General features: G+C 40.2%; 1 protein-coding gene across 1 annotated transcript in view; it reads left to right on the top strand.

Moving 5' to 3' along the window:
* unc119b (unc-119 homolog b (C. elegans)) overlaps positions 1-24,041 on the top strand; it is a 27,643-nt gene extending 3,602 nt beyond the window's left edge. The window contains exons 2-5 of the mRNA XM_047379827.1: positions 17,482-17,595; positions 19,109-19,208; positions 20,516-20,688; positions 21,573-24,041. Of these exons, the coding sequence (XP_047235783.1) occupies positions 17,482-17,595; positions 19,109-19,208; positions 20,516-20,688; positions 21,573-21,685 (500 nt within the window). The 3' untranslated portion in view covers positions 21,686-24,041. The remainder of the gene's footprint in view (positions 1-17,481; positions 17,596-19,108; positions 19,209-20,515; positions 20,689-21,572) is intronic.

Genomic DNA, 24,041 nt, shown 5'->3' with positions numbered 1-24,041 from the left:
TCAGAGGGATAGAAGGAACCCTGAAAACGACAACAGTGACAAGCGAAAAATAATAATAATAATAATACATGAGGAAATAAACTTGTCTATTGCTCCCAAAGCCATACTTGAATCAGCTGCTGCTTTTCTAAAACATGACCTTTGTAGATTAAATTCATTTCTGAATAATTTAGTTAAGTTTATTTAAATAGTACTAATTCACAACAAATATGACCTCCAACAGATCCACTTTATATCCATAAATATATATTAATAATAATCCTATACAATCCATTTAGATTCACTTTCAATTACATGCACTCCATGTTGGCCCTAATTATAATACAGTACAAGAAAATTCAGCTGACAGTGCCAATTAGTAAAAAAGTTATCTATATAAGGAAGCCCAGCCGTTTTCATCAAGTCACAAATTTTGCAACAATCTTTCATCCACAGCAAGCTTATGGCGACTGTGGAAAGGAAAGACTCCCCCTTCAGGTTCAGAAGTGCTCTTTGGACCTCCAGGCCAGCAGGGGACCATAGGTAGCTGCCACGCTGGCTTTTTAATATAGATTGCTCTGGTCATTTATATTATATGATGCGGGATTTCACATTTGTTTTGACAGCAGTTACACAGCTAAATAACACTAAATTATGTTGTTTTCTAACAATACAAACATTTAAAAATACTGAATGAGTTGATGCTTTTTCTGTTTTGTGTACATAAACTCATAAAAAGTTTGGATAATAACTACAGCAGGACCATTAACGTTCTCCTTCCTATCTGCTTTATGTCACATAACACACTTTCACTTTAAACGTTCTTATTTTTGAAAAACTTTTGAATGTGCTGGTTTTTCATTTCTCTAATTATATTTTACAATTTTGTTTTTTAATTATGTCACACTTAAATCTGTGGAAAGCTGCTATAAAGCTCACATGTAGACAGGAACACTTACATGTAAGTTAACTAACAGGTGACAGAAGGACATTTGACTATTTAAAGGCTGCTTACACAACCTGGTTACAGAGTGTTACAACATACAAACTGTATGGAGGATTTGCTTGCACCTATTTTAAAAGATGATTGGACATTTAAACTGAATAGCACTGCTGATTTCTTGGTTACCATTGTATTTTTCAATCAACCAGTTTGACATGTATCAGTGAGGGTCCAGAGATAACACAATTAATTATTGTATTTTTACTTGTTCTTCTTGTTCCTCCACATATTTACAGATTAAGCAGCAAGATCAGGTTCTGATGGATCCTCTTTGTTCCACTCCAACAGTATAACAGCTTACTTAGCTTGTCTGTACTAACAGCCACCAAAATGTCTGGTATCTTCTGTAAACTGTCTGATATTACAAAACAGGAGCAGTGGTGAGTAAAGTTTATCAAATTTAAACCAGACCTGTTATGGTCTTGAAAACTCTCACTTTCCTGTCATCCAGCATCATTGCTTGGAAGCAAAAGGAGCCATGTGTGAATCACCATGGCAACTTGAATCACTACAGCAACATGAAGCATCTTCCTCCTGGTTACAGCCAGCAGACCGTGCATCTCTGTTCTCCCACACACTTCCTGTTTTCACCCCCTGTTTCTGTCCTGTTTTAGAGTGGAGCCGTTCACTGATGAAACAGAGATGGACTCCATCACACATGGTATTGGTGGTGTAACAAAGCAGGAAGCAAACCTGAGCTCTCTCCTGAGAAGCTGCTGAAGCCCCTCTCTCGTTTTGTCTGTGTCTGTTTAGTTGCAGCCACAAATCCTCAAGGGGCTGAAACTGACCCCCTCTCTTAAGTGGCACTTGGAGAAGCTAAGAGAGGATTGAAAACAATCCTGAGTCTCAGAAATGTGTTTAAAACTGCTTGCAGCTCACACAACTAAATTCAGTATGAAAGGGTACTTTGAAGCAGCTTCAAGCTGCTTTGTATGCTTTTATCACCTCATTCTCATTCAGTAATTAATTTGTTAGAATTCATTTGGATTTTGCAAGGACAGTAGACGTTTTCTGGTCAGTAAACGGTTTGATCCAACTAAGTTTTACAGCTGAAATGTGTTGCATCAGTTTGCAGTCTCAAAGCAGAAAGGCTACCCTGCAAAGGTGCTGTGCTTCGCCTGTTGTTTTTGGGATGGATAATTTTTCAAATTTCTAATTGTTATTATGTTGAGAGATTAATCAATGTTGTATATTTTCTTTTCTTTCTTTGCACATTTAATAACCTAAGTCTTTTGGAAAGTTTCCTTTAACAGTAATAGATATAGCACCTTTTTTTCCTCACCAGTTTCACTCGAGTCTTGCAAAACACCTATCAGTCCATCCATTAATCTGTCCATCCATGGAAGCTTGCCCTACTTAATAAATTATTCAGCTAATTAATATCTGACCACTTGGGGGCTCTTATAGAGCACTGAAGTTTCATCTATAAAAGGTTGATCCTTAAAGATGGATAAAAATAAGATCAGACAGGGATGTGAAGCGAGTAATATTGTGAATTCCACACTTTTGATCCCAACAGACACACACTATTGAAAACTGGAACACATCAAAAGCTACACAAATGCTTCAAAGATATGAGTGTGCTTGATCTTCCACAGAATATGGGTTTATGAAGGAACTGTTTTCTATAAAGTTATAAAAAATGAAACATTTGAAAGGGAAACCCTAATGTTCTTTTTCGAGCTCTTAATAATAAGAGAGTTAATGTCTTTCTGCTTTGGGTTCATTGCAAATATATACCCAAGATAATAAAGCTACAACAGCTAATGATAAGAAAAAGAATGTCATCATTATTTACATCTAGGAAAATTATTTGTTGTTAAAGTTGCATCTGGCTGTATCTGCTGTTTTTCCAATAAAACAACTTAATAGTATTTTTTAATGACTTCCTTTCCAAAATGTTTCCTGCTGCATTAAACAACAAGTATCACCTACTGCTATGGAGAACCTAAATCCATGGTACTTAAATGATAGCTAATATTTGTTGCACACCAAGTAATTCTTTGCTATATTGACATTGTGTAAGACAAAGTTTTGATACATTGTGCAGCCCTACCTAGCATGCATGCTTTGGACTGTGGCAGGAAGCTGGAGTACCCAGAAAGAATCCAGTAAAATAACCAACTTCAAGCGGCTGCCCTGTTGACTTAACATGCTTAATAAAGCAGAGTTCCATCATTTACAAACATAATATCCCTGTTATGCTTGTTGCCCCCCAGCTCAGCCGTCTCGTGTTGGGGTTTACCCCAGTGGATGAGAGGGTCGTATCCCTGCGCCTTCGGGTTGGGGAGAGGTCTCTGACTATCATTTCAGCCTACGGGCCGAGTGGTAGTGCGGAGTACCCGGCCTTCTTGGCGTCCCTGTCGGGGGTGCTGGATAGTGCCCCTCCTGGGGACTCCATTATTCTGCTGGGGGACTTCAACGCCCACGTGGGGAACGACAGTGAAACCTGGAGAGGCGTGATCGGGAGGAATGGCCTCCCCGATCTGAATCCGAGTGGTGTTTTGTTATTGGACTTCTGTACTAGTCACGGATTGTCCATAACGAACACCATGTTCAAACATAAGGGTGTCCATCAGTGCACTTGGCACCAAGACACAATAGGCAGGAGGTCGATGATCGACTTTGTTGTCGTATCATCAGACCTTCGGCCGCATGTTTTGGACACTCGGGTGAAGAGAGGGGCTGAGCTGTCCACTGATCACCTCCTGGTGGTGAGTTGGATCCGCTGGAGGAGGAGAAAGCCGGACAGACTTGGCAGGCCCAAGCGCATAGTGAGGGTCTGCTGGGAACGCCTGGTGGAGCCCTCGGCCAGGGATGTATACTCCTGAAGTGGCTGACGGGTACCATGAGGCCAAGCGTGATGCGGCCCAGGCTGTGGCAGAGGCAAAAACTCAGGCATGGGAGGAGTTCGGTGAGGCCATGGAGGACTACCGGTTGGCCTCGAAGCGATTCTGGCAAACCGTCCGGCGCCTCAGGAGGGGGAAGCAGTGCTTCGCCAACACTGTTTATAGTGGGGGTGGGAGACTGCTGACCTCGACTGAGGACATTATCGGGCGGTGGAAGGAGTACTTCGAGGATCTCCTCAATCCTGCCATCACGCATTCCGTGGTGGAAACAGAGGGTGGGGACTCGGGGTTGGACTCTTTCATCGCCCAGGCTGAAGTCACCAAGGTGGTTAAAAAGCTCTGCGGTGGCAAGGCTTCGGGGGTGGATGAGATCCGCCCTGAGTACCTCAAGTCTCTGGATGTTGTAGGGCTGTCATGGTTGACACGCCTCTTCAACATTCCGTGGCGGTCGGGGACAGTGCCTCTGGACTGGCAGACTGGGGTGGTGGTCCCCTTTCATACGAAGGGGGACCGGAGGGTGTGTTCCAACTACAGGGGGATCACACTCCTCAGCCTCCCTGGTAAGGCCTACGCCAGGGTATTGGAGAGGAGAGTCCAACCGATAGTCGAACCTCGGATTCAGGAGGAGCAGTGTGGTTTTCGTCCCGGCCGTGGAACACTGGACCAGCTCTATACCCTCTACAGGGTGCTCGAGGGTTCATGGGAGTTTGCCCAACCGGTTCACATGTGTTTTGTGGACCTGGAGAAGGCATTCGACTGTGTCCTTCGTGATGCCCTGTGGGGGGTGCTCCAGGAGTATGGAATCGGGGGCCCTTTATTAGGGGCCATCCGGTCCCTGTACGAGCGGAGCAGGAGTTTGGTCCGCATTGCCGGCACTAAGTCGGACCTGTTCCCGGTGCATGTTGGACTCCGGCCGGGCTGCCCTTGGTCCTGTTCATAACTTTTATGGACGGGATTTCTAGACGCAGCCAAGGGTCGGAGGGGGTCTGGTTTGGGGACCAGTGGATTTCGTCTCTTCTTTTTGCAGATGACGTGGTCCTGCTGGCCCCCTCTAGCCAAGACCTACAGCATGCGCTGTGGCGGTTCGCAGCTGAGTGTGAAGCGGCTGGGATGAGGATCAGCTCCTCCAAGTCCGAGGCCATGGTACTCGACCGGAAAAGGGTGGCTTGTCCTCTTCAGGTTGGAGGGGAGTTCCTGCCTCAAGTGGAGGAGTTTAAGTATCTCAGAGTCTTGTTCACGAGTGAGGAAAGAATGGAGACAGATCAGTGCGGCTGTCACAGTAATGGGGGCACTGTGCCGGTCCGTTATGGTGAAGAGAGAGCTGAGCCGAAAAGCAAAGCTCTCAATTTACCGGTCGGTCTACGTTCCTACCCTCACCTATGGCCATGAACTTTGGGTCATGACCGAAAGAACGAGATCCCGGATACAAGCGGCTGAAATGAGCTTCCTCCGTAGGGTGGCCGGGCACTACCTTAGAGATAGGGTGAGGAGCTCGGCCATCCGGGAGGAGCTCGGAGTAGAGCCGTTGCTCCTCCACATCGAGAGGAGCCAGTTGAGGTGGCTCGGGCATCTATACCGGATGCCTCCTGGACGCCTTCCTCGGGAGGTGTTCCAGGCACGTCCCACCAGGAGGAGGCCCAGGGGACAGCCCAGGACACGCTGGAGGGACTATGTCTCTCGGCTGGCCTGGGAACGCCTTGGGCTCCCCCTGGAGGTGCTGGAGGAGGTGTCTGGAGAGAGGGACGTCTGAGCGTCTCTGCTGAGTCTGCTGCCCCCGCGACCCGTTCCCGGATAAGCGGAAGACGACGAGTACGAGTATGAGATATCCCTGTTATGTAGCCGCACTTACAGTTGAAACCAGATGTTTCACATACAGACACCGTATATATTCTCGCTGACATACATGATATTATTCTAATGTTTCCTTGCTTAGATCAGTTAAGCAGCATTTTTCCTATTTGCTGTACATAGAAATAACAGTTAACACCAACATGACCTAACCATACAGAATCAGAATCAGCTTTATTGCCAAGTTCGTGCATACAAACAAGGAATTTGCCTCCGGTACACTTTGCTCTTTTGTTTTGTTTTTGCATTACAGAATATACAAATTTACAATTTACAATGTACAATATACAGGTCCTTCTCAAAATATTAGCATATTGTGATAAAGTTCATTATTTTCCATAATGTCATGATGAAAATTTAACATTCATATATTTTAGATTCATTGCACACTAACTGAAATATTTCAGGTCTTTTATTGTCTTAATACGGATGATTTTGGCATACAGCTCATGAAAACCCATAATTCCTATCTCACAAAATTAGCATATCATTAAAAGGGTCTCTAAACGAGCTATGAACCTAATCATCTGAATCAACGAGTTAACTCTAAACACCTGCAAAAGATTCCTGAGGCCTTTAAAACTCCCAGCCTGGTTAATCACTCAAAACCCCAATCATGGGTAAGACTGCCGACCTGACTGCTGTCCAGAAGGCCACTATTGACACCCTTAAGCAAGAGGGTAAGACACAGAAAGAAATTTCTGAACGAATAGGCTGTTCCCAGAGTGCTGTATCAAGGCACCTCAGTGGGAAGTCTGTGGGAAGGAAAAAGTGTGGCAGAAAACGCTGCACAACGAGAAGAGGTGACCGGACCCTGAGGAAGATTGTGGAGAAGGGCCGATTCCAGACCTTGGGGGACCTGCGGAAGCAGTGGACTGAGTCTGGAGTAGAAACATCCAGAGCCACCGTGCACAGGCGTGTACAGGAAATGGGCTACAGGTGCCGCATTCCCCAGGTCAAGCCACTTTTGGACTCGAAACAGCGGCAGAAGCGCCTGACCTGGGCTACAGAGAAGCAGCACTGGACTGTTGCTCAGTGGTCCAAAGTACTTTTTTCGGATGAAAGCAAATTCTGCATGTCATTAGGAAATCAAGGTGCCAGAGTCTGGAGGAAGACTGGGGAGAAGGAAATGCCAAAATGCCAGAAGTCCAGTGTCAAGTACCCACAGTCAGTGATGGTCTGGGGTGCCGTGTCAGCTGCTGGTGTTGGTCCACTGTGTTTTATCAAGGGCAGGGTCAATGCAGCTAGTTATCAGGAGATTTTGGAGCACTTCATGCTTCCATCTGCTGAAAAGCTTTATGGAGATGAAGATTTCATTTTTCAGCACGACCTGGCACCTGCTCACAGTGCCAAAACCACTGGTAAATGGTTTACTGACCATGGTATCACTGTGCTCAATTGGCCTGCCAACTCTCCTGACCTGAACCCCATAGAGAATCTGTGGGATATTGTGAAGAGAACGTTGAGAGACTCAAGACCCAACACTCTGGATGAGCTAAAGGCCGCTATCGAAGCATCCTGGGCCTCCATAAGACCTCAGCAGTGCCACAGGCTGATTGCCTCCATGCCACGCTGCATTGAAGCAGTCACTGTACATGATTATTTGAAGGTTGACGTTTTTTGTATTAAAAACACTTTTCTTTTATTGGTCGGATGAAATATGCTAATTTTGTGAGATAGGAATTTTGGGTTTTCATGAGCTTTATGCCAAAATCATCCGTATTAAGACAATAAAAGACCTGAAATATTTCAGTTAGTGTGCAATGAATCTAAAATATATGAATGTTAAATTTTCATCATGACATTATGGAAAATAATGAACTTTATCACAATATGCTAATATTTTGAGAAGGACCTGTACACATATCTAATAGAAAAGGTGCATTTGCAACATCTATATGCTGTTGTTCTGTACTCTATTGAATGTTCGTCAGAGAAACAGCCTGGGGGAAGAAACTGTCTCTGTGGCGGCTGGTTTTAGTGAACAGTGCTCTGTAGCGGCGGCCTGAAGGTAAAACTCTAAACAGTTTAGCAGCTCTTTTCCTGACCCTAGACCTGTATAAGTCCTGGATGGAGGGAAGGTCTGCTCTGATTATTCTCTCTGCAGTCCTGATTATTCGTTGCAGTCTGGACCTGCCCTGTTTTGTCGATGAGCCAAACCACACTGAGATGGATGAAGACAGGACAGACTGAATGATGGCAGTGTAGAAGATGACTAGCAGCTCCTGTGGAAGGTTGAGCTTCTTGAGTTGCCTCAGGAAGTACAGTCTCTGCTGGACCTTCTTCTGAACAGTGTCTATGTGCGAAGACCATCTCAGGTCCTCAGAGATGGTGGTTCCTAAGAACCTGAAGTGGTCCACGGCCGATACAGTGTTGTTGAGGATGGTGAGGGGGGTGTATGGGGGTGGTGTTCTCTGAAAGTCCACCACCATTTCCACAGTCTTGAGTGGGTTCAGTTCAAGGTAGTTCTGACCGCACCAGTGTACCAGCCGATCCAACTGCTGTCTGTATGCAGACTCATCCCCGTCCTGGATCAGTCCAATGACAGTGGTGTTGTCTGCAAACTTAAGGAGTTTCACGGACGAGTCCGATGAGGTGCAGTATGAAAGGTCAACACAACTGATTCAAAGTTAAAATCTGTCTAGTCTGAATAATAACACTACATTTTTAATGTCAGAGTATTGTTTTCTTTGCTTCAATACCCAGGTTAGCTGCAAAATACCCATGATTTGGCCTTTTGGGAAACTTTTTTCCAAAATGCTACCCCATTAACCTTAACACAATTATCTTTTTGTCGTTGTTTTTCCTGGCACCTTCCTCGCTGCACACCTCCACCTCCCTCCTATCCGCCTCCTCTCTCAGGTGATTACCTGGATTTGCCTTCATTGAAGAAACTAAACCGGATTAGTCCACATGAGCTGCATAAGTGCCTTCTTTCTCTTATCCAAATGGCTGGAGTATCTTTGTTGCCATGTTCTCTTCAAGCATTTTGAATGATATCAAATGCATTAGGCAGTCACTCTTTTTTTTTTTTAAAGGAATTTTCTGTGTTTAGATGCAGAGACAAATATTTCCCTGCAATAATCTCTTATTTACATTTCTGTTCTAGTACATCCATACATAACTTAAAGCATCACAGTTACAGGGTTCCTACACAGTCTTGAAAAGTCTGGAAAAGCATGAAAAAATTAAAACTGAATGTGGAAAATAGTTTGAGTTTCCAGATTTTAAGTCTGACTCCATTATCTAAAAGATAAAAACCAGAATTTCTTGAAGGTGGGCTTTTCAAATTATGTTTGTGCAGATTTCGACCTTTAGTTTGACTTTGAGTTACAAATAGATAAAACAAACACATTCTAAAATAAAAATAGGTCCTTTTTTTCCCAAATCTTTGCTTCTGTGTTTAAAATCAAGTTTTTTAGTTTGCTTAAGAACCAAAACAAAGTATTTGAATTCATATTTTGTGGGGTTTTGAGAAATTGATGTATTGCTGGTGACAAACTGTTGTTTTTAAGGATGGACAATCAATCCAGCATAATCCAGTTAAGATTTTCCCTAGTGTTATACATTTTAACTGATATATTTAACTTCACCACATGCTGAATCAGAAGCGTCAGGAATTATAAAACAATAATAAGACACCCGGCTAAGGCATTATAAAATACTGCTTTAAAATTGAGTCTAGAAAAGTGTGGAATTTTAACATGGAAATATCATATGCTGCTGTTAGTTAATAACTCAGAAGCACCTATCTGGAGCAAATACACATGCTGACATTGCTTCATGTTACTGCATTTTTTTTTCTTCCATGTATAAATATCTCTAAACAAATTTTTTCAGACAGCCACTCTCTTTTGTCATCACATGTGACAGCCATCATATAACTGCATGATGGTAAAACTGAGAAGTACCATGAGACTTTAAATAAGCAATCACTATTTCTATACTGTCTATCAAGCTTATTTATTTTTTATTTTACATATTTTGTGAGTGGTGTATTCACTCATCCTAAAGCAGAAGTTGAGTTTTGTTTGTATAATGGGCAACTCAGGAAGTGCACCTAAATAGAAGACACCACAAAAGAAGAAATGAAAGAGCAAAACCAGCTTCTGACTTATAATACTGTTCCTTCAGAGTTTAAAGAACTACATAGTTCACTGCAAGTAATTGGTGGTGGGGCTTTGTTTGGTATAAATCTAACCAAAATAAATCATGTTTTTCCCAGATGTTAAAAAAGAAAAATCTCTTGATTCATTCAAAAACTGCTGACATAAACACGAAATTGAAATAAAGAAGTGCCTTTACTTCTGATTTATGTAATTAATCATAAGGTTAGATGCGAATTGCAGTTGATTAACAAATTCCCACATGCAGATAGATAAAGGCGCCAGGAACAGCAGAAACTTCCAGTAATGGCTGATGAACCGACCATTCTTCGGCTGAACTGGGACACATTAAACTAGATCCCATTATCGGTGTCAGCTGTTATTTTTGCCAGCAGGCATGTTGAGTTTATAAGCTCTTAATATGGTTTCATATGCCCAGAAGGTTCCTCAGCTCCATGATGTTCCTGCATAGACTGGCTGCTAAAACAAGGCTTGAACTTGATTTAGATTTTAGATTGTGGACCACCCAAGCTGATCTGTAGTGAAAGTAAAACACTAATAGTTTATTTAAACTGTTTTAAAATAAATATAACATTAAACAAGGTTGATTGGTTTCTCTAAATTGCCCTTAGGTATGAGTGTGTGTGTGCATAGTTGCTTGTTCTGTGTCTCTGTTTTGACCTGTGATGGACTGGTAATAACCAAATAACTGCTGGAGATAGGTACCAGTCCCCCTGTGACCCTGCATGGATGAGTGGGTATAGACAATGGATGAATAGAGGGATAAGTTGGTGTTTACTTGAGGGTGATGTTCTTTCCACCGTGGCTTAGGTAGCTGCAGTAGGTTTTTTGTTTTTAATTCCTAATGTTTTTGATGCAGTGAAGATATTGATTGCTTAGCTTTTGATTGATATTTGGCAGTTTTTCTGTTTGACTGGTGGTGAGTCAACGCTGATTCCTGTAATACGGGAGCTCTTCAAGGGGATGTTTTCTCAGTAAGTGAGGAAGACTTTGAAAGAAAAAGTTTAGATTTGCAGACTGTTGATTGTATGATTGTATGTCCAGTAAATATCTTGTCTCTTTACGCTGTCACTTCTCACTACAGTATTTTATTCAGCTTGAGGTCCTTACTTTGACAGGGCCGTAGCTACACCTTGATTCTTTTCTTTTTCTGCCATTCTATTGGAGATTTAGTGTGCTTGGAACCATCGTCCTGCTTCAGCTGATAGTTTGCCTCACATTTGACTCCAGAATACTTTGGTATACAGAGGAGTTTATAATCGACTAACTATCTAGAAGATACCTAGGTACCATGGCTACAAAACAAGCCTCAATAATCCCCTCCTCCACCATGCTTGACTTTATGATGTATTACGTTGTCTTCAATCATGGCACTGTGCATTATAACCAAACCAGCTCCACTTTGACCATAGCTGCCTAAGGTCTGGTGGTTTATTCATATCAAACCTTGCAAGCTTAAGTTCTGATTTTACTGCCATGAGCCTAATATTTAAAATGCTTGCTGGGCAGCTGTAGCTGTAACTTCTCCAAACATTACATTCTGGATTATTGGAATTCGTTGAGGCACCCACAACTAGGAAGATTGACAACTAAATTAAATGTTTTTCCAGATAATTGAGCTGCAGGTTAAGGTCATTGCTGATGTTGTTCATATCTCTGACTGTGTTGACACCCACCTTTATGTTGCAAACCAGCCAACAGCCGAAAACGTCTGCTTTTAAAAGATGTGCATTGAGTGAGCAGCACCTGGCTGCTACTTTTCCCCTTAAATCCTACAGAAACAGAAAAGGTGTACTTGATTTTTATTTTTTTCTGCGTCATATGACAAATCTAACACATTCAGTTTTTTAAATACCGCGTATCAAGATGTTGCTTGCACTTTAGCCATATGTATAAATAATAATAGAAAGTTTGCTACTAGAATATTTTGATGGTGATGCCTCTTTCTTTCTTTTTTATCATCACAGCATTTCTATTGCTCTCTCTGAGCTTAATGATTTTGGTCAATAATATTTTTATCATATGTGAGGTTATACAACTGTGATAGTTTATCTAAGTGGCAAGCAATGTTTCAGTGTATGACCTTTGATAATTTATACCCAACTAAATACTGCATCCAAGCAAGTATGCATGAAGACTGATTTGATATATTGTGCAGCTGTAAATAATAATTAACAGTATAAGGTAAGAGTAAAATGTGCATATGAAATGGATGTTTGTAACAGAAAGTCTGGAGTGGCAGCTGAATCATTCCTAGTTTGAAGAAGTAGTTTACCAACCAGCTTCTTGTTTCCAGCAGGAGAGTGAACACCCAACAGCTCCTGTCTGACTGCTCATAGTCCCCTTGGCATCATAAATCTGGTTGAATGTAGCGACCAGACAGTTGACTGCACGCTTTGAAAGCTTGGTGTGTCTGTGGCTGTTTGCTGTCAAAGCCCAGAGAAGAACAGGCAGTGAAAAACTGCAGTTTGCTTCAGTGGCTTTCAGCCGCCGGTTGTCCTTGGATGTGTGAGGAACAGATCCGAGGTCACAGACTGTGTGTAATTTATATCAAACAGCTCAGAGGTTTATAAGCACACAGAGAATATGACCTCCGAGGCATGTTCATAAATTCACACACACAAAACAAACTAATTGTCTCTAATTCAGCCTTATTGTCATTTTGGGATTTCATCAGGCAGCGCACAAATGACGAATACCACTAAGTTAACAGAAGGACAAGCACACGAGCAGATGTGCTACAATCATCACATATGCAGCATAGAGGCCGGAAGAAAATGCATTTACTCATCTACAATTGTTTATTTTGTATAAAAATGTTCTTGGTTTCAATTTTGTTAAAGCTGTGTAAAAATCCAGAGAGTATGGATGGATTGCAGCATGCACAGCTAATGTGTTTTGACATGCTGAGCTCTGCATTCAGACTGACAGAAGAGCAGGCATCAGAATAAATTACTTCATCTTCAAGAGCATTTACCTACGGCAGGAAAAGGAGTTGATAACATCCATGGATTGAAGATTACAGTTAATCTTCAGGGCTACATCAGTAGACAGAATAAGCAACCTTTGATGAATGTCTGTGTTTCTCCAGGGTTTCAGTTTCAGCTTGAGCAACTTGGTCAACATAGTTGATCAATTAATATTTAAATGTAGGAACATTTCCGAATTAGTGGTAACCTGATACATTCACTGTCAAATAAAGAAAACATATTAGCAAACTGTTTATCATCCTTTTTTTCCATGACAAAGAAATATGTCATGTCCAGCAGATTTAGCAAGTGAAATTAGTTTTGGTGGAGAAGGGGACTGCAGACAGATTTTGAAAAACCAAAGAACAAAGTGCATAACTGCAGTGTAGACTTCTATGTAAATATTTATGTAATGGTAATGAGCCCTCCTAAATATCTGAGGATGTTGATGTTATTAAAAACTTTATATTTATTGGTGGTATGCTTAAGCTTTTTAGGTATTGTTACATTTCCCAAATATTTTTTTATTTTCTACATCCAAAAAAAAAAACATCCTTAATTTTTTCAAGAATAAAGTTTCTGTTCACTAGCGTTATCTTTTAGTCACCACACAGGGGACCTGCAGCCTCAACCTTCTGTGGAAAACGTTCAACCTTCTTTCTTAACCTCAGTTTATCTGGTTTCTGTGTCTGACTGCTCTTTGGTATAGTTAAAAATTGTCTATCTGGGGACAGGAACGGTTTTACAACACAGGGTGAAACAATAGTAGCAGAAATGCACCGGTCAGAATTTTGCTTTGACAGGACAATAATCATTTTGGCCTATTTCTCTTTAATACAAGAATATATAAATTCAAGCATTTTTTCCTGGCTTCTTGACTTAAGCAGTCATTAATTATTTGACATTAGGTGCAGAAGCGATGTCACACTATGCGTGGGAGCCCTTTTTGTGTTTTTTCTATCACCCTATGTATGCCACTAGGTGTCAATTTGTATGTTTGTCAATGGTTGTGTTTAAGGGGGGAACGTTTTGATTGGGGTCACGTGTTGTTGGACAGAAGCACCAAACCATTTGTGACTACTGCGCTGTTGTGATTTACGTTTAATGATTTTGGATATGAAGATGAACTGTGGAAGAACAAATGATAAGATAATCACTGCTGGAGTTGTTGGACTTTCACAAGTTTTTATTTGTAACTGTAGCACGCCCAGCGAGCACCTCAGTGGCTTTAAGCTTAGGCTTAGCCTCTATACCTACTACGATACTGCCTGGCCAAAAAATGTCCCACCAAAAGTCACACACTCTAATATTTTGTTGGACTGCCTTTAGCTTTGATTACAGCATGCATTCGCTGTGGCATTGTTTCGATGAGCTTCTACAATGTCACAAGATTTATTTCCACCCAGTGTTGCATTCATTTTTCACCAAGATCTTGCATTGATGATGGTAGAGTCTGACTGGTATGCAAAGCCTTCTCCAGCACATCCCAAAGATTCTCACTGGGGTTAAGGTCTGGACTCTGTGGTGGCCAATCCATGTGTGAGAATGATGTCTCATGCTCCCTGAACCACTCTTTCACAATTGGAGCCCGATGAATCCTGGCATTGTCATCTAGGAATACGCCCGTGCCGTAAGGGAAGAAAAAAATCCATTGATGGAATAACCTGATCATTCAGTATGTTCAGGTAGTCAGCTGACCTTATTCTTTGAACACATACTGTTGCTGAACCCAGACCTGACCAACTGCAGCAACCCCAGATCATAGCACTGCCCCCACAGGCTTGTACAGTAGGCACTAGGCATGATGGGTGCATCAATTCACCGGCCTCTCTTCTTACCCTGATGCGCCCATCACTCTGGAACAGGGTAAATCTGGACTCAGACCATATGACCTTCTTCTATTGCTCCAGAGTCCAATCTTTATGCACCCTAGCAAATTGAAGACTTTTTTTCCAGTTAGCCTCATTAGTAGTTTTCTTAAGGTTACACAGCTGTTCAGTCCCAATCTCTTGAGTTCCTTCACATTGTGCATGTGGAAATGCTCTTACTTTTAGTATTAAACATAGCCTGGAGTTCTACTGTTGTTTTTCTTCGATTTGATTTCACCAAACGTTTAAGTAATCGCCGATCACGATCATTCAGGATTTTTTTCTGGCCACAATTCTTCCTCGAAGACGATGGGTTCCCACTATCCTTCCAGTTTTTAATAATGCGTTGGACAGTTCTTAACCCAATTTTGGTAGTTTCTGCAATCTCCTTAGATGTTTTCTCTGCTTGATGCATGCCAATGATTTGACCCTTCTGAAACAGACTGACATCTTCTCCACAATCACAGGATGTGTCTTTCAACATGGTTGTTTAAGAAATGAGAAGCAACTTATTGCACCAGTTGGAGTTAAATAACTTGTTGCCACCTGAAACATAATCGGCCATGCAGTTATTATCCAATGGGAGGCTCGCACCTATTTGCTTAGTTAAATCCAGGTGATGACTTTTTTTTTTGACCATGCAGTGTATTTTCCTGTTTTAAAACAAAGACAAAATGCTTACAAAGATGACATATTAAACTGGCTTTAGGATCTTATATTATCTATTAGCAGGGTAAATGCAGTTAGTGTAGCTAGCATTGCTGAAACAGCAGTCTCTTTGTGTATTGCTTTAAGAATGTAGATCCTTACCTTAACTCTGAGATTCCAAAAAGCCTGACTAAATTTCCAAATCCAGCATGTTACATGAAAGCGAGAATTAAAGCTTAAAAGGTGATCGACAGACCCTTTGCTGTACTTCGTTCTGCCTTCCTGTTATTTGAAGAAGTCTCGCTCTCTCTCACTCTCTTGCAGCCTGAATGAACCACAGACGTGTCTCAGCATTTATCATCGTAGAAAATAGTTTAATTTCAAATACATTCCTATACCTCTGTGTTTCTTCTGACTTCATTTTAAACTGGGGCTGGACTTCAACGTGTTAATTTCGATTAGTACCAGAAAAAAAAAAAAAGCATAATAAAAACATATTTGATCTCTCCTAATTTATGGCACACTAGTAACACTGATGTACACAGCCCAGTCTCATAGGTGCAGGTAATTAATAAAGTTAGCTTGTCAGTAGAAGAAGATGCACAGGATGAAGCACTTCAAACTTACAGTATCACTACATCACAAATGTGTTGCTAATACTTGTGACCAGGGTCCTGGTGAAGGCTAGCTTACAACAGACCAGTTGGCGAGATTGCCAAATTAAGTAGGTCCACACCTGATGTATGTTTATTCATTGATTTGTAGTCAGGCATTCTACCTGCTTTTTTAAACACATCACTGACCCTTATAATAGCTAATTTTGAGTTTTCTTCACACAGTAACAACTTCCACATTGGAAGGTTTTGTTGTCAGCACAAGCTGTTAGCACTTATGCTGTATATATATCATTTGTTCACTGATAGGAATAAGAAGGAATTTTTAGCATTATGACAAGTAGGGTAACGGTCAAGCTGAAAATTACCCTGTTCCGGTCAATGTCTCTCTAAATGGCAACACAATACAAAACAACTCCATAATAACCTCACAGTCAAAGATCTACAGAGAACATAGTTGCTTCATCAGTACAATCATCTCCTGGGATGTGCATTTGAAGTATGCCACATTACTGAAACAATAAAAGACAGGTGTTCTCTGACATGTAATTTGGGACATAGAGAAACCAGGGATATGGATGAATTACTTGGTATAAGCTTAGGACAGCTGGTGGGTTGATTGTCCAGTCAGAGCTGGCATCATTAGCAATCAAATCATCCCTCTGAAGCCGTTTCCTCCACTGTTTCTCTGAGCAGGCAGATGTAGTTGGTTCTTATGAGCTCACACACCAGCTAACTACAGGAGACTGCATGTGTCCAGCAAGAGAAACTAAAGAAAGCAAACAATGCAAGGAGAAGGATGAACAGTCTCTGAACCAGTTGATGGATGTAGTTTGCAAAAACACAATTAAGTAAGTAAGTAAGTAAGTACAATTTATTTATATAGCACTTATCACAGATAAAAATCACAAAGTGCTTCACAACAAAAAACAAAAAATAAAAATACAACAATATCAAACAGTAGAATACAATAGTCACAGACTGACCCATTTTTATTCTTATGAAGGCCAGTCTGCAGCAACCTCCAGAGATTCAGTCTCTGAAATGTTTATATTTCATGGCGTCTGACGTGATCAGGAAGAGGAGCAGCATCTACACATGGGTGGATGATATCCTCACATACCAGGGATGTCGGATCACACAGGAAACAGGAAGTGTCTGCTCTGCTGGGGAACTTTAATAAGCAGTGACACTGCCTGGTAAGGGCAGGGAGGATTAGGGGAATAAAAATAACTCACTTCTCTTTCTTACTGGCTACTGGTGCGTTTGTGCTGATGCTGTATCTGTCAGGAAAGGGCTTTTCTAACACATTTTGCCATCATTATTCATCACCAAAGTGTAATGATATTGATTTTCTAAATGAAAAGCAGTTTCAAGGCTTTACTGAATGCAAACTGGACAATCATAAATGATTTTGATGAATTATTGCTTGATTATACAAGATTTTAAGGCTTAGAGCTGTTTTGTTGTGTGTTTGTAAATGAGAAAATGGCTTTTAATCTTCATAAACACACAGCAATATTCCCTTTAATGACTTATTTTGAACATCCTAATCTCCATGTCTCTCCTCCTACAGATTACCTATGCAGCCCGGATGATAATGTTTATAACATTGACTTCACAAGGTTCAAGATCAGAGACATGGAGACGGGCACCGTGCTGTTTGAAATCACCAAACCTCCATCCACAGGCGAGTCCTTGAGCAGTTTAGTGGACTTGTTTTATTTCGTCCCATTCAAAGCTGTGGTATACATACAAGAGAGGCTGTATATATATCCTTTTAAAAAGTACGTTTGGCTACAGAGACATCCTCTTAACAATCGTAATGATATTTCTTTTATTGTCCGGGGGGAAATATAGAAACTCTCATGATAATTTTGCAATAAAATATCCAGTCCTTCTAACAGGAAACTTATTCAGCTTTGCAAATTGACAAAGATAAACAAGTCGCATTTTTTCCTTCTGTTTTAGGTAGAAACTGCAGCACTGTGCAAAAGTATTTATACCCCTTGATACTGTTGCATCAAATGCTTACAGACCTGTGACAGAACATTGGTGAAGGATATTAGCATTAGGAAAACTAACACAGCACATTTGTTACCAAAGCCCTAGGCATCACCCCATCTTACCTGTGTTGTTTTTTAACAAAAAATGGCTGCTACAATCTCTGATCAATGGAGGCTCTGCAGTTTGTTGTTCCCAAAGTTCTGAGAGTTTTCAGCTCCCAATACTTGGAATTCACAAACTGATCTTCAGCTGAAAGCTTTGGTGTCATTGAATGAGATTAAAGCTCCGCTGAAGTCAGTGCAGTATATCATGTTTGAGTGCAAGTGTTTTATATGACCAATGTTTTAATGTAAATTGTATTTTTTTTTTTTTTTTTTTTAGTAATGTAATTGCTGCTGCCTTCGTGGCCAGGCCTTTCTTTTAAAATAGATACTTTTTCCCCATAAGATTAACCTATTTAAATAACTGCTAAAACAAATAAAATAATGACCCAGAACACCATCCCTGTGGGGATGATTTTCTTGAGATGGAAAAGAGAAGCATGTGAGTGTTGATGGGAAATGGATGTAGCTAAACACAGGTTAATGTTGGAAAACCTTTGATAATAGACTACAAAACATTTGAGACCAAGGTACAGGTTACCCTTCCAGGAGGATAATGACTAAACAAACATACAGAGCTATGATTTAGATCAAAGCATTTTATTGTGTTAGAATGGCCCAGTAAAAGTACAGACCTAAATTCAATTCATGATCTGTGACAACATTTGAAAAATGATGTGCACAGAGGCTCTCCATTAAATCTGACTGAGCTTGGATGGATTAAAAGCGCACTATTAGGATGTTTCTTTCTCAAGAAATTGAAAACCATTGATCCCAAATAAGGGGACGCTAAATTGCTTGCGCAAAAACAAAAAACAGCTCGTGCAATAAGTGTTAAGCACCTTCAAATAGTTTACCATATATAGCCACCATATTTAAGCTTAAAAATAATATTAACAACATAAAGTTTGTTGTAGGGGTTGGCTATCTGTATGCTATAGCTTTGCTCATTTTAAAACATAACTTCACAAATCTGTACTGCAAAGAATTTAGATGAAACATTTATGTATATAAAAATTACTGATTAATTTTCCATGTTAAATATGTTTGCCTCAAATAATTTTACTTATTGTCCCAAACTGGTTCCCATCTTAGATAGAGCAGGAGAGAAGAGGGATATCGACCCTAACGCCGGCCGTTTTGTTCGTTACCAGTTCACCCCTGCTTTCCTTCGACTGCGGCAGGTTGGAGCTACGTAAGTATAAATCATTGTGCATTTACAGTCTGCAGCAGGTTGAGCTCAAAGTTGTGTTATAGTGTACACTGAGCTGAGCCCTGTCTTTCAGTTCATCTATAATAAGTCACAGCATTTACCTGTCATCTGGAAAGATGCTGTAGTTTTTTCTGTCCCTAAATCCAGATACCCTAAAACTGTCTGTGATTTCAGACCGGTCACTTAAAACAGACCGAGCCTCACAATGGAGTAGAAAATGCAACCCTGACTCTGTTAAACTTACTTTTTAAACATTTGGATCTTAATGGGACACATGCCAGATTTTTATCCGTGGATTTATCCTCGGCCTCTAATATAATCCAACCCAACCTCACCTTTCAATCAAAAGGCCGCTTGAACAGTTTGATTTAGCCAACAATCTGGCAGATTGGAGTCTTGATTTTTTAACTAGCAGGACACAGAGAGTGAGAGTAAACAGTGTCCTCTCATACACACACTGGGTCATCTCAAGGTTGGGTGCTGTCACCGTTACTTCTTATTCTTTACACAAATATGTGTCAAAACAGACGTGACAACAGATTTATTATAAAGTGCGCTGATTATTCTGTTGTTGTCGGTCTGCTTCAGGAGAACGAAAGCAGCCATGGCCCAGTGATTGATGATTTCATTCACTGGTTTGAGAAGTCTTACCTCCAGCTTAACACAAGAAAAACCAAAGATTTGGTCATTGATTGTAGAAGGAAACCGCACATGCACAAAGTAATTTTAATCAAAAGTTAGACCATTGATTTTTCTTAAAAATATCTGGGAACATTAATGACAAATTGAACTTTGAATCCTGATGTGAAGCTGTGTGTAAAAAGGCTCATCAGCGTCTGTTGTGTTTAAGATAACTCTCATACTGCCGAAACCATAATGACCATGTTTTATAATGCGGCTGTTTTTGAACTGAATGAGATGCAGAGACACTGCACATTTAATGGACTTTATGGTACAGGCCTATTTTTATTTATTTTGAATGTACTTATTTTTAATATGATTTAACATGGCTTGGTTTTAGCTTGATTTTTATAGGGACAGCAGTATTTGTCATTTATTGAGTTATTAAAAAAAACTATAAGGTTAGATATGTTCTTTCTGTCAAATGTCCTGATTGGTGGAGCCATGAGTAATCTGAGTATTCTGAGTACTTTTAAAAAATATTTATATTTTGGGGGTTCTGCTATGTATATGAGTAAAACAGACCTACCTTTGGGTACTAATAAAGTAACCTGAACCTATACGCCTCTAATAAACCTTTCTTCTCCTCTGTTTCCTCACCCGTCCAGCGTAGAGTTTACAGTCGGAGACGTGCCGATTGAAAACTTCCGGATGATCGAGAGACATTATTTCAGGGAGAAGCTGCTCAAGAGTTTTGACTTTGAGTTTGGCTTCTGTATGCCCAGCAGCAAGAACACCTGTGAGCACATCTATGAATTTCCACCTCTGTCAGAGGACATCAGTAAGTCAACAAATTCAAATAGATAAAACTGAAACAAAGCACATCGCAGCACTCTTGACCTTTCTGAGTAAAGGAGACTCCAAAGATTATCAGACATTTTGCAAAAACGGTTTTCTAGCTTACAGCGGCTCTGTAAAATTTCTGATGCAGTGCCAGATGATGTTTAGATGTTTACAAGTAGAGTTTGGCCATATTAACTTAACGACAGAGCATAGTGAAGGCAATGGGTGATCCAAGGTTTGATAATAATCGAAAATACCAGAATAAATGAAATGACTGGCGAGCTACATTTATGTGAAAGTAAACTATCATATATATTTTCATCCAAAATTCTAGACTTTTTAGCCATCCACCTCATGGGGGCGATAGATTGAAGTCAAATCATTTCAGCATTTACACACCTGCAGAGAAGTGCCTTTTGTCTCTTATAAATAAAACATTTCCTCATAGTGTCATTGTGCAATTGTTAAAGAACAACTGTATAAAACTGTAACATTACAGCAGTTTAAAACAGTAATGTTGTTGTAACTGGTATTGAAAATGGGGAAATATAACCTTAAAATAGGTGTTTGTGCTTTCTCTGGCTTTGCCTCTTTAAATCTGGAGAAATTCTTCAATGAAATTAATTCTGAAACTTTAAATTGTTTGGGAGCTCTGGAAAACACAAATCCAATTAAATGAAGTCTAGTAAAAAAACATTCTTCTAACCAGCTGTTGCTGGGATATGTCTGTCTGTTTCTCTGTGTTTTGCAGCTCACACAGCCACAGAAACATTTATAATTGTGTTGTAAGATGCTCACATTTACACTAATCTGGACCACCATCATGGTGGTCCAGATTAGAAAACAGAACACTAACAGTGTCGTTTCTGCACCCACCTACAGTCAGAGAGATGGTCCTGCACCCATACGAGACGCAGTCAGACAGCTTCTACTTTGTGGACAATAAGCTGGTGATGCACAACAAGGCAGACTACTCGTACAACGGCGGGACATAGAGACGGCGCCTCCGCCACAGGGGACAGGTGGATTTATTGACTAACCTGTGGGACGATCAGAGGACAGTGTTGGCTTCCACTTCCGTCTTTCTTCTTCTCTGTATGTCTTTCTCCTGTTGGGACAACTCCATCCAGGAGCAGATGGGTCTGTGATGATCTGACTGTGTGTCTGTGTGTAAGCACGCACAAATGTGTCTGTAGAAGCTGCATACACACAAACACACACCTGAACGTAGACATGGGCATCACTGTAACAAAGTGTGTTCATAATATCATAAACCAGCAGAAAAGCAACGCTTAAATTTCAGATGGTTTTTAGCCCCGTCATGAAATACAAAGATGTTTTAAACTGCTGATAGAAACTATTTTTTTTATTCAGGTAGATAATGTTAGTAATTACAGAGCCTTGTAAAGTATTTTTAACTCATTGACTTTTTCAGATTTTGTCACGTTACAACCAGAAACCTGAGATATTATTGTTGCACACTCTTCTTTAGTACAAGTTGAGACAGATTCATTGGAACACATCTGTGGACAGCAATTTTCAGTGTTGGATCAGATTCTATATTTATTTCCAGACTTTGTGTATGGCCAATCTGACACATCTAATCTATTAGTAGTTCATGCTGTGTATGAAGGTTGTTGTTGTGCGGGACGGTGAACCTCCACCCCACCAGTCTCAAGTCCTCTGCAGCCTGTGCAGGTTTTCCTTCAGGATTGTCCTGTTTTTAGCTCAATCTTCCAATAAATTCTTACCAGCTTTCCCAGCTAAAGAAAAACATTCCCAAAGCGTAATGCTATCACTGCCATGTTTCATCATGGGGTGAAACCAGATGGTGGCAGTATCATGCTGTGGTAAAGAATTTATAAAAAAATCTTTCTTCCACTTCACAACCATGCACTACTTTGTGTTGGTGTATCGCCTAAAATCCAAGTAAAATCAATAAAGTTTATGGTTGTAATGGGACAAAATGTGAAGACATTCAAGTAGTATAAATACCTTCTCAAGGTACTGCAGGAACAAATCTTACATTTCTAAATGTGTGTTTTTAGGTCTTCAATAACCGTTTTGGGGAAATTGTTATCATTTGATCCAAGTGATTTTTATCTGTGTATATGAGTGTGTCTCCTGCTGTTTTGTACTATAAAGTGTGTCTTTCTCCCTGTGTAAAGGTTTGTTTAAAGCATGAACACCTCTCTGGTAAAATAAAAATAAATTTTAAATGTCAGCAATGTTCTAATCTGCTTTGCAAAGGTCAAGTAGATTTCGAGAAGCTGTTAATAATTTCCTTTACAGGAGGCAGTAAATAGTTCAGAATTTTATCAGACTTACAGTATGTCCCGTGTCATTCCGTTCCTGGTTTGATTGTTGACTACGTTGACCTCTATTAACAGTGGACCAGAAGTGAGTGCTGAATTTGCTCAAAGCACATTTTTTATAGTAAAACTCATGAAGGTGATCTGATCTGATCTAATCTGACCAGAAACACACTTTTTCATCTCTGCCTGGGTTGTACTTCTCCAGGCTTGTGTTACTTTACGGTGGTCAAGAACTTTAAATTTGTCTTCTCCTCCCTGCAGGAAAGATGGAAAACAAGGATTTCAGGCAGAATATTTTAGGAAAAGATACATTTAGAAAATGTAGCACAAATCACAATAAAATGTTTTGTTTTGTTTTGTTTTGTTGATGTTCTTCTTTGTTTCTGTGGTCCATTTTTCTCTTACACCTGATTTTTGCCTCATACGTGTTTCTGTTGTTTGCATTTGGACACATTCCAGTGATTTTGAGTGTGCTTAATAATCTTTTGTTTTTTGAAGGAGATTATTAACTGATTATCTGTCTTGAGATGCCTCTAAACTGTAATATGCACCCTTGAATCAGAAATATTCAAATAATTGTCTGATTTTTTTGGGATGAGGGTGTTCAATTTCTGGTTTTATAACTGGATATTCTGCTTAGTTTGTTTCATTGACTATTTTACAATAATTAAAATTATTTTTAAATGCTGGTTGAGCCAGATATGTTAAGAGCAAGCAACCACTTGGAAGGAAACCAGCTGTGTCTTAAGATCCATTTTATGTGATTCAGATTTGCATGGTTTTGTCATTTCTGGTTTATAGTTGCACAAATAAAGGCGGTAAAAGTTTCAAAATGTGACGGGAGCGAACATTGACAGGGCTTGATTGGGGATTAAACTGATTGACTTGGATGTTACGCTGGAAAATGTTTCAGAAATACATAGAGGAGATTTTTAAATGACTTATTGTGAATCATACAAATTATTTTGAACTCAAACTTTCCAAATGTTTGTGGGACTTAAGAAATGAAAAATAAATATTTATTGGAATTTTTAAA

Source organism: Girardinichthys multiradiatus, chromosome 11 (assembly GCF_021462225.1).
Source record: "Girardinichthys multiradiatus isolate DD_20200921_A chromosome 11, DD_fGirMul_XY1, whole genome shotgun sequence".
Lineage (NCBI taxonomy): Eukaryota > Metazoa > Chordata > Actinopteri > Cyprinodontiformes > Goodeidae > Girardinichthys > Girardinichthys multiradiatus.
The sequence above is the reverse complement of the archived record's forward strand: the minus strand, read 5'-3'. Positions and strand labels throughout refer to the sequence as shown.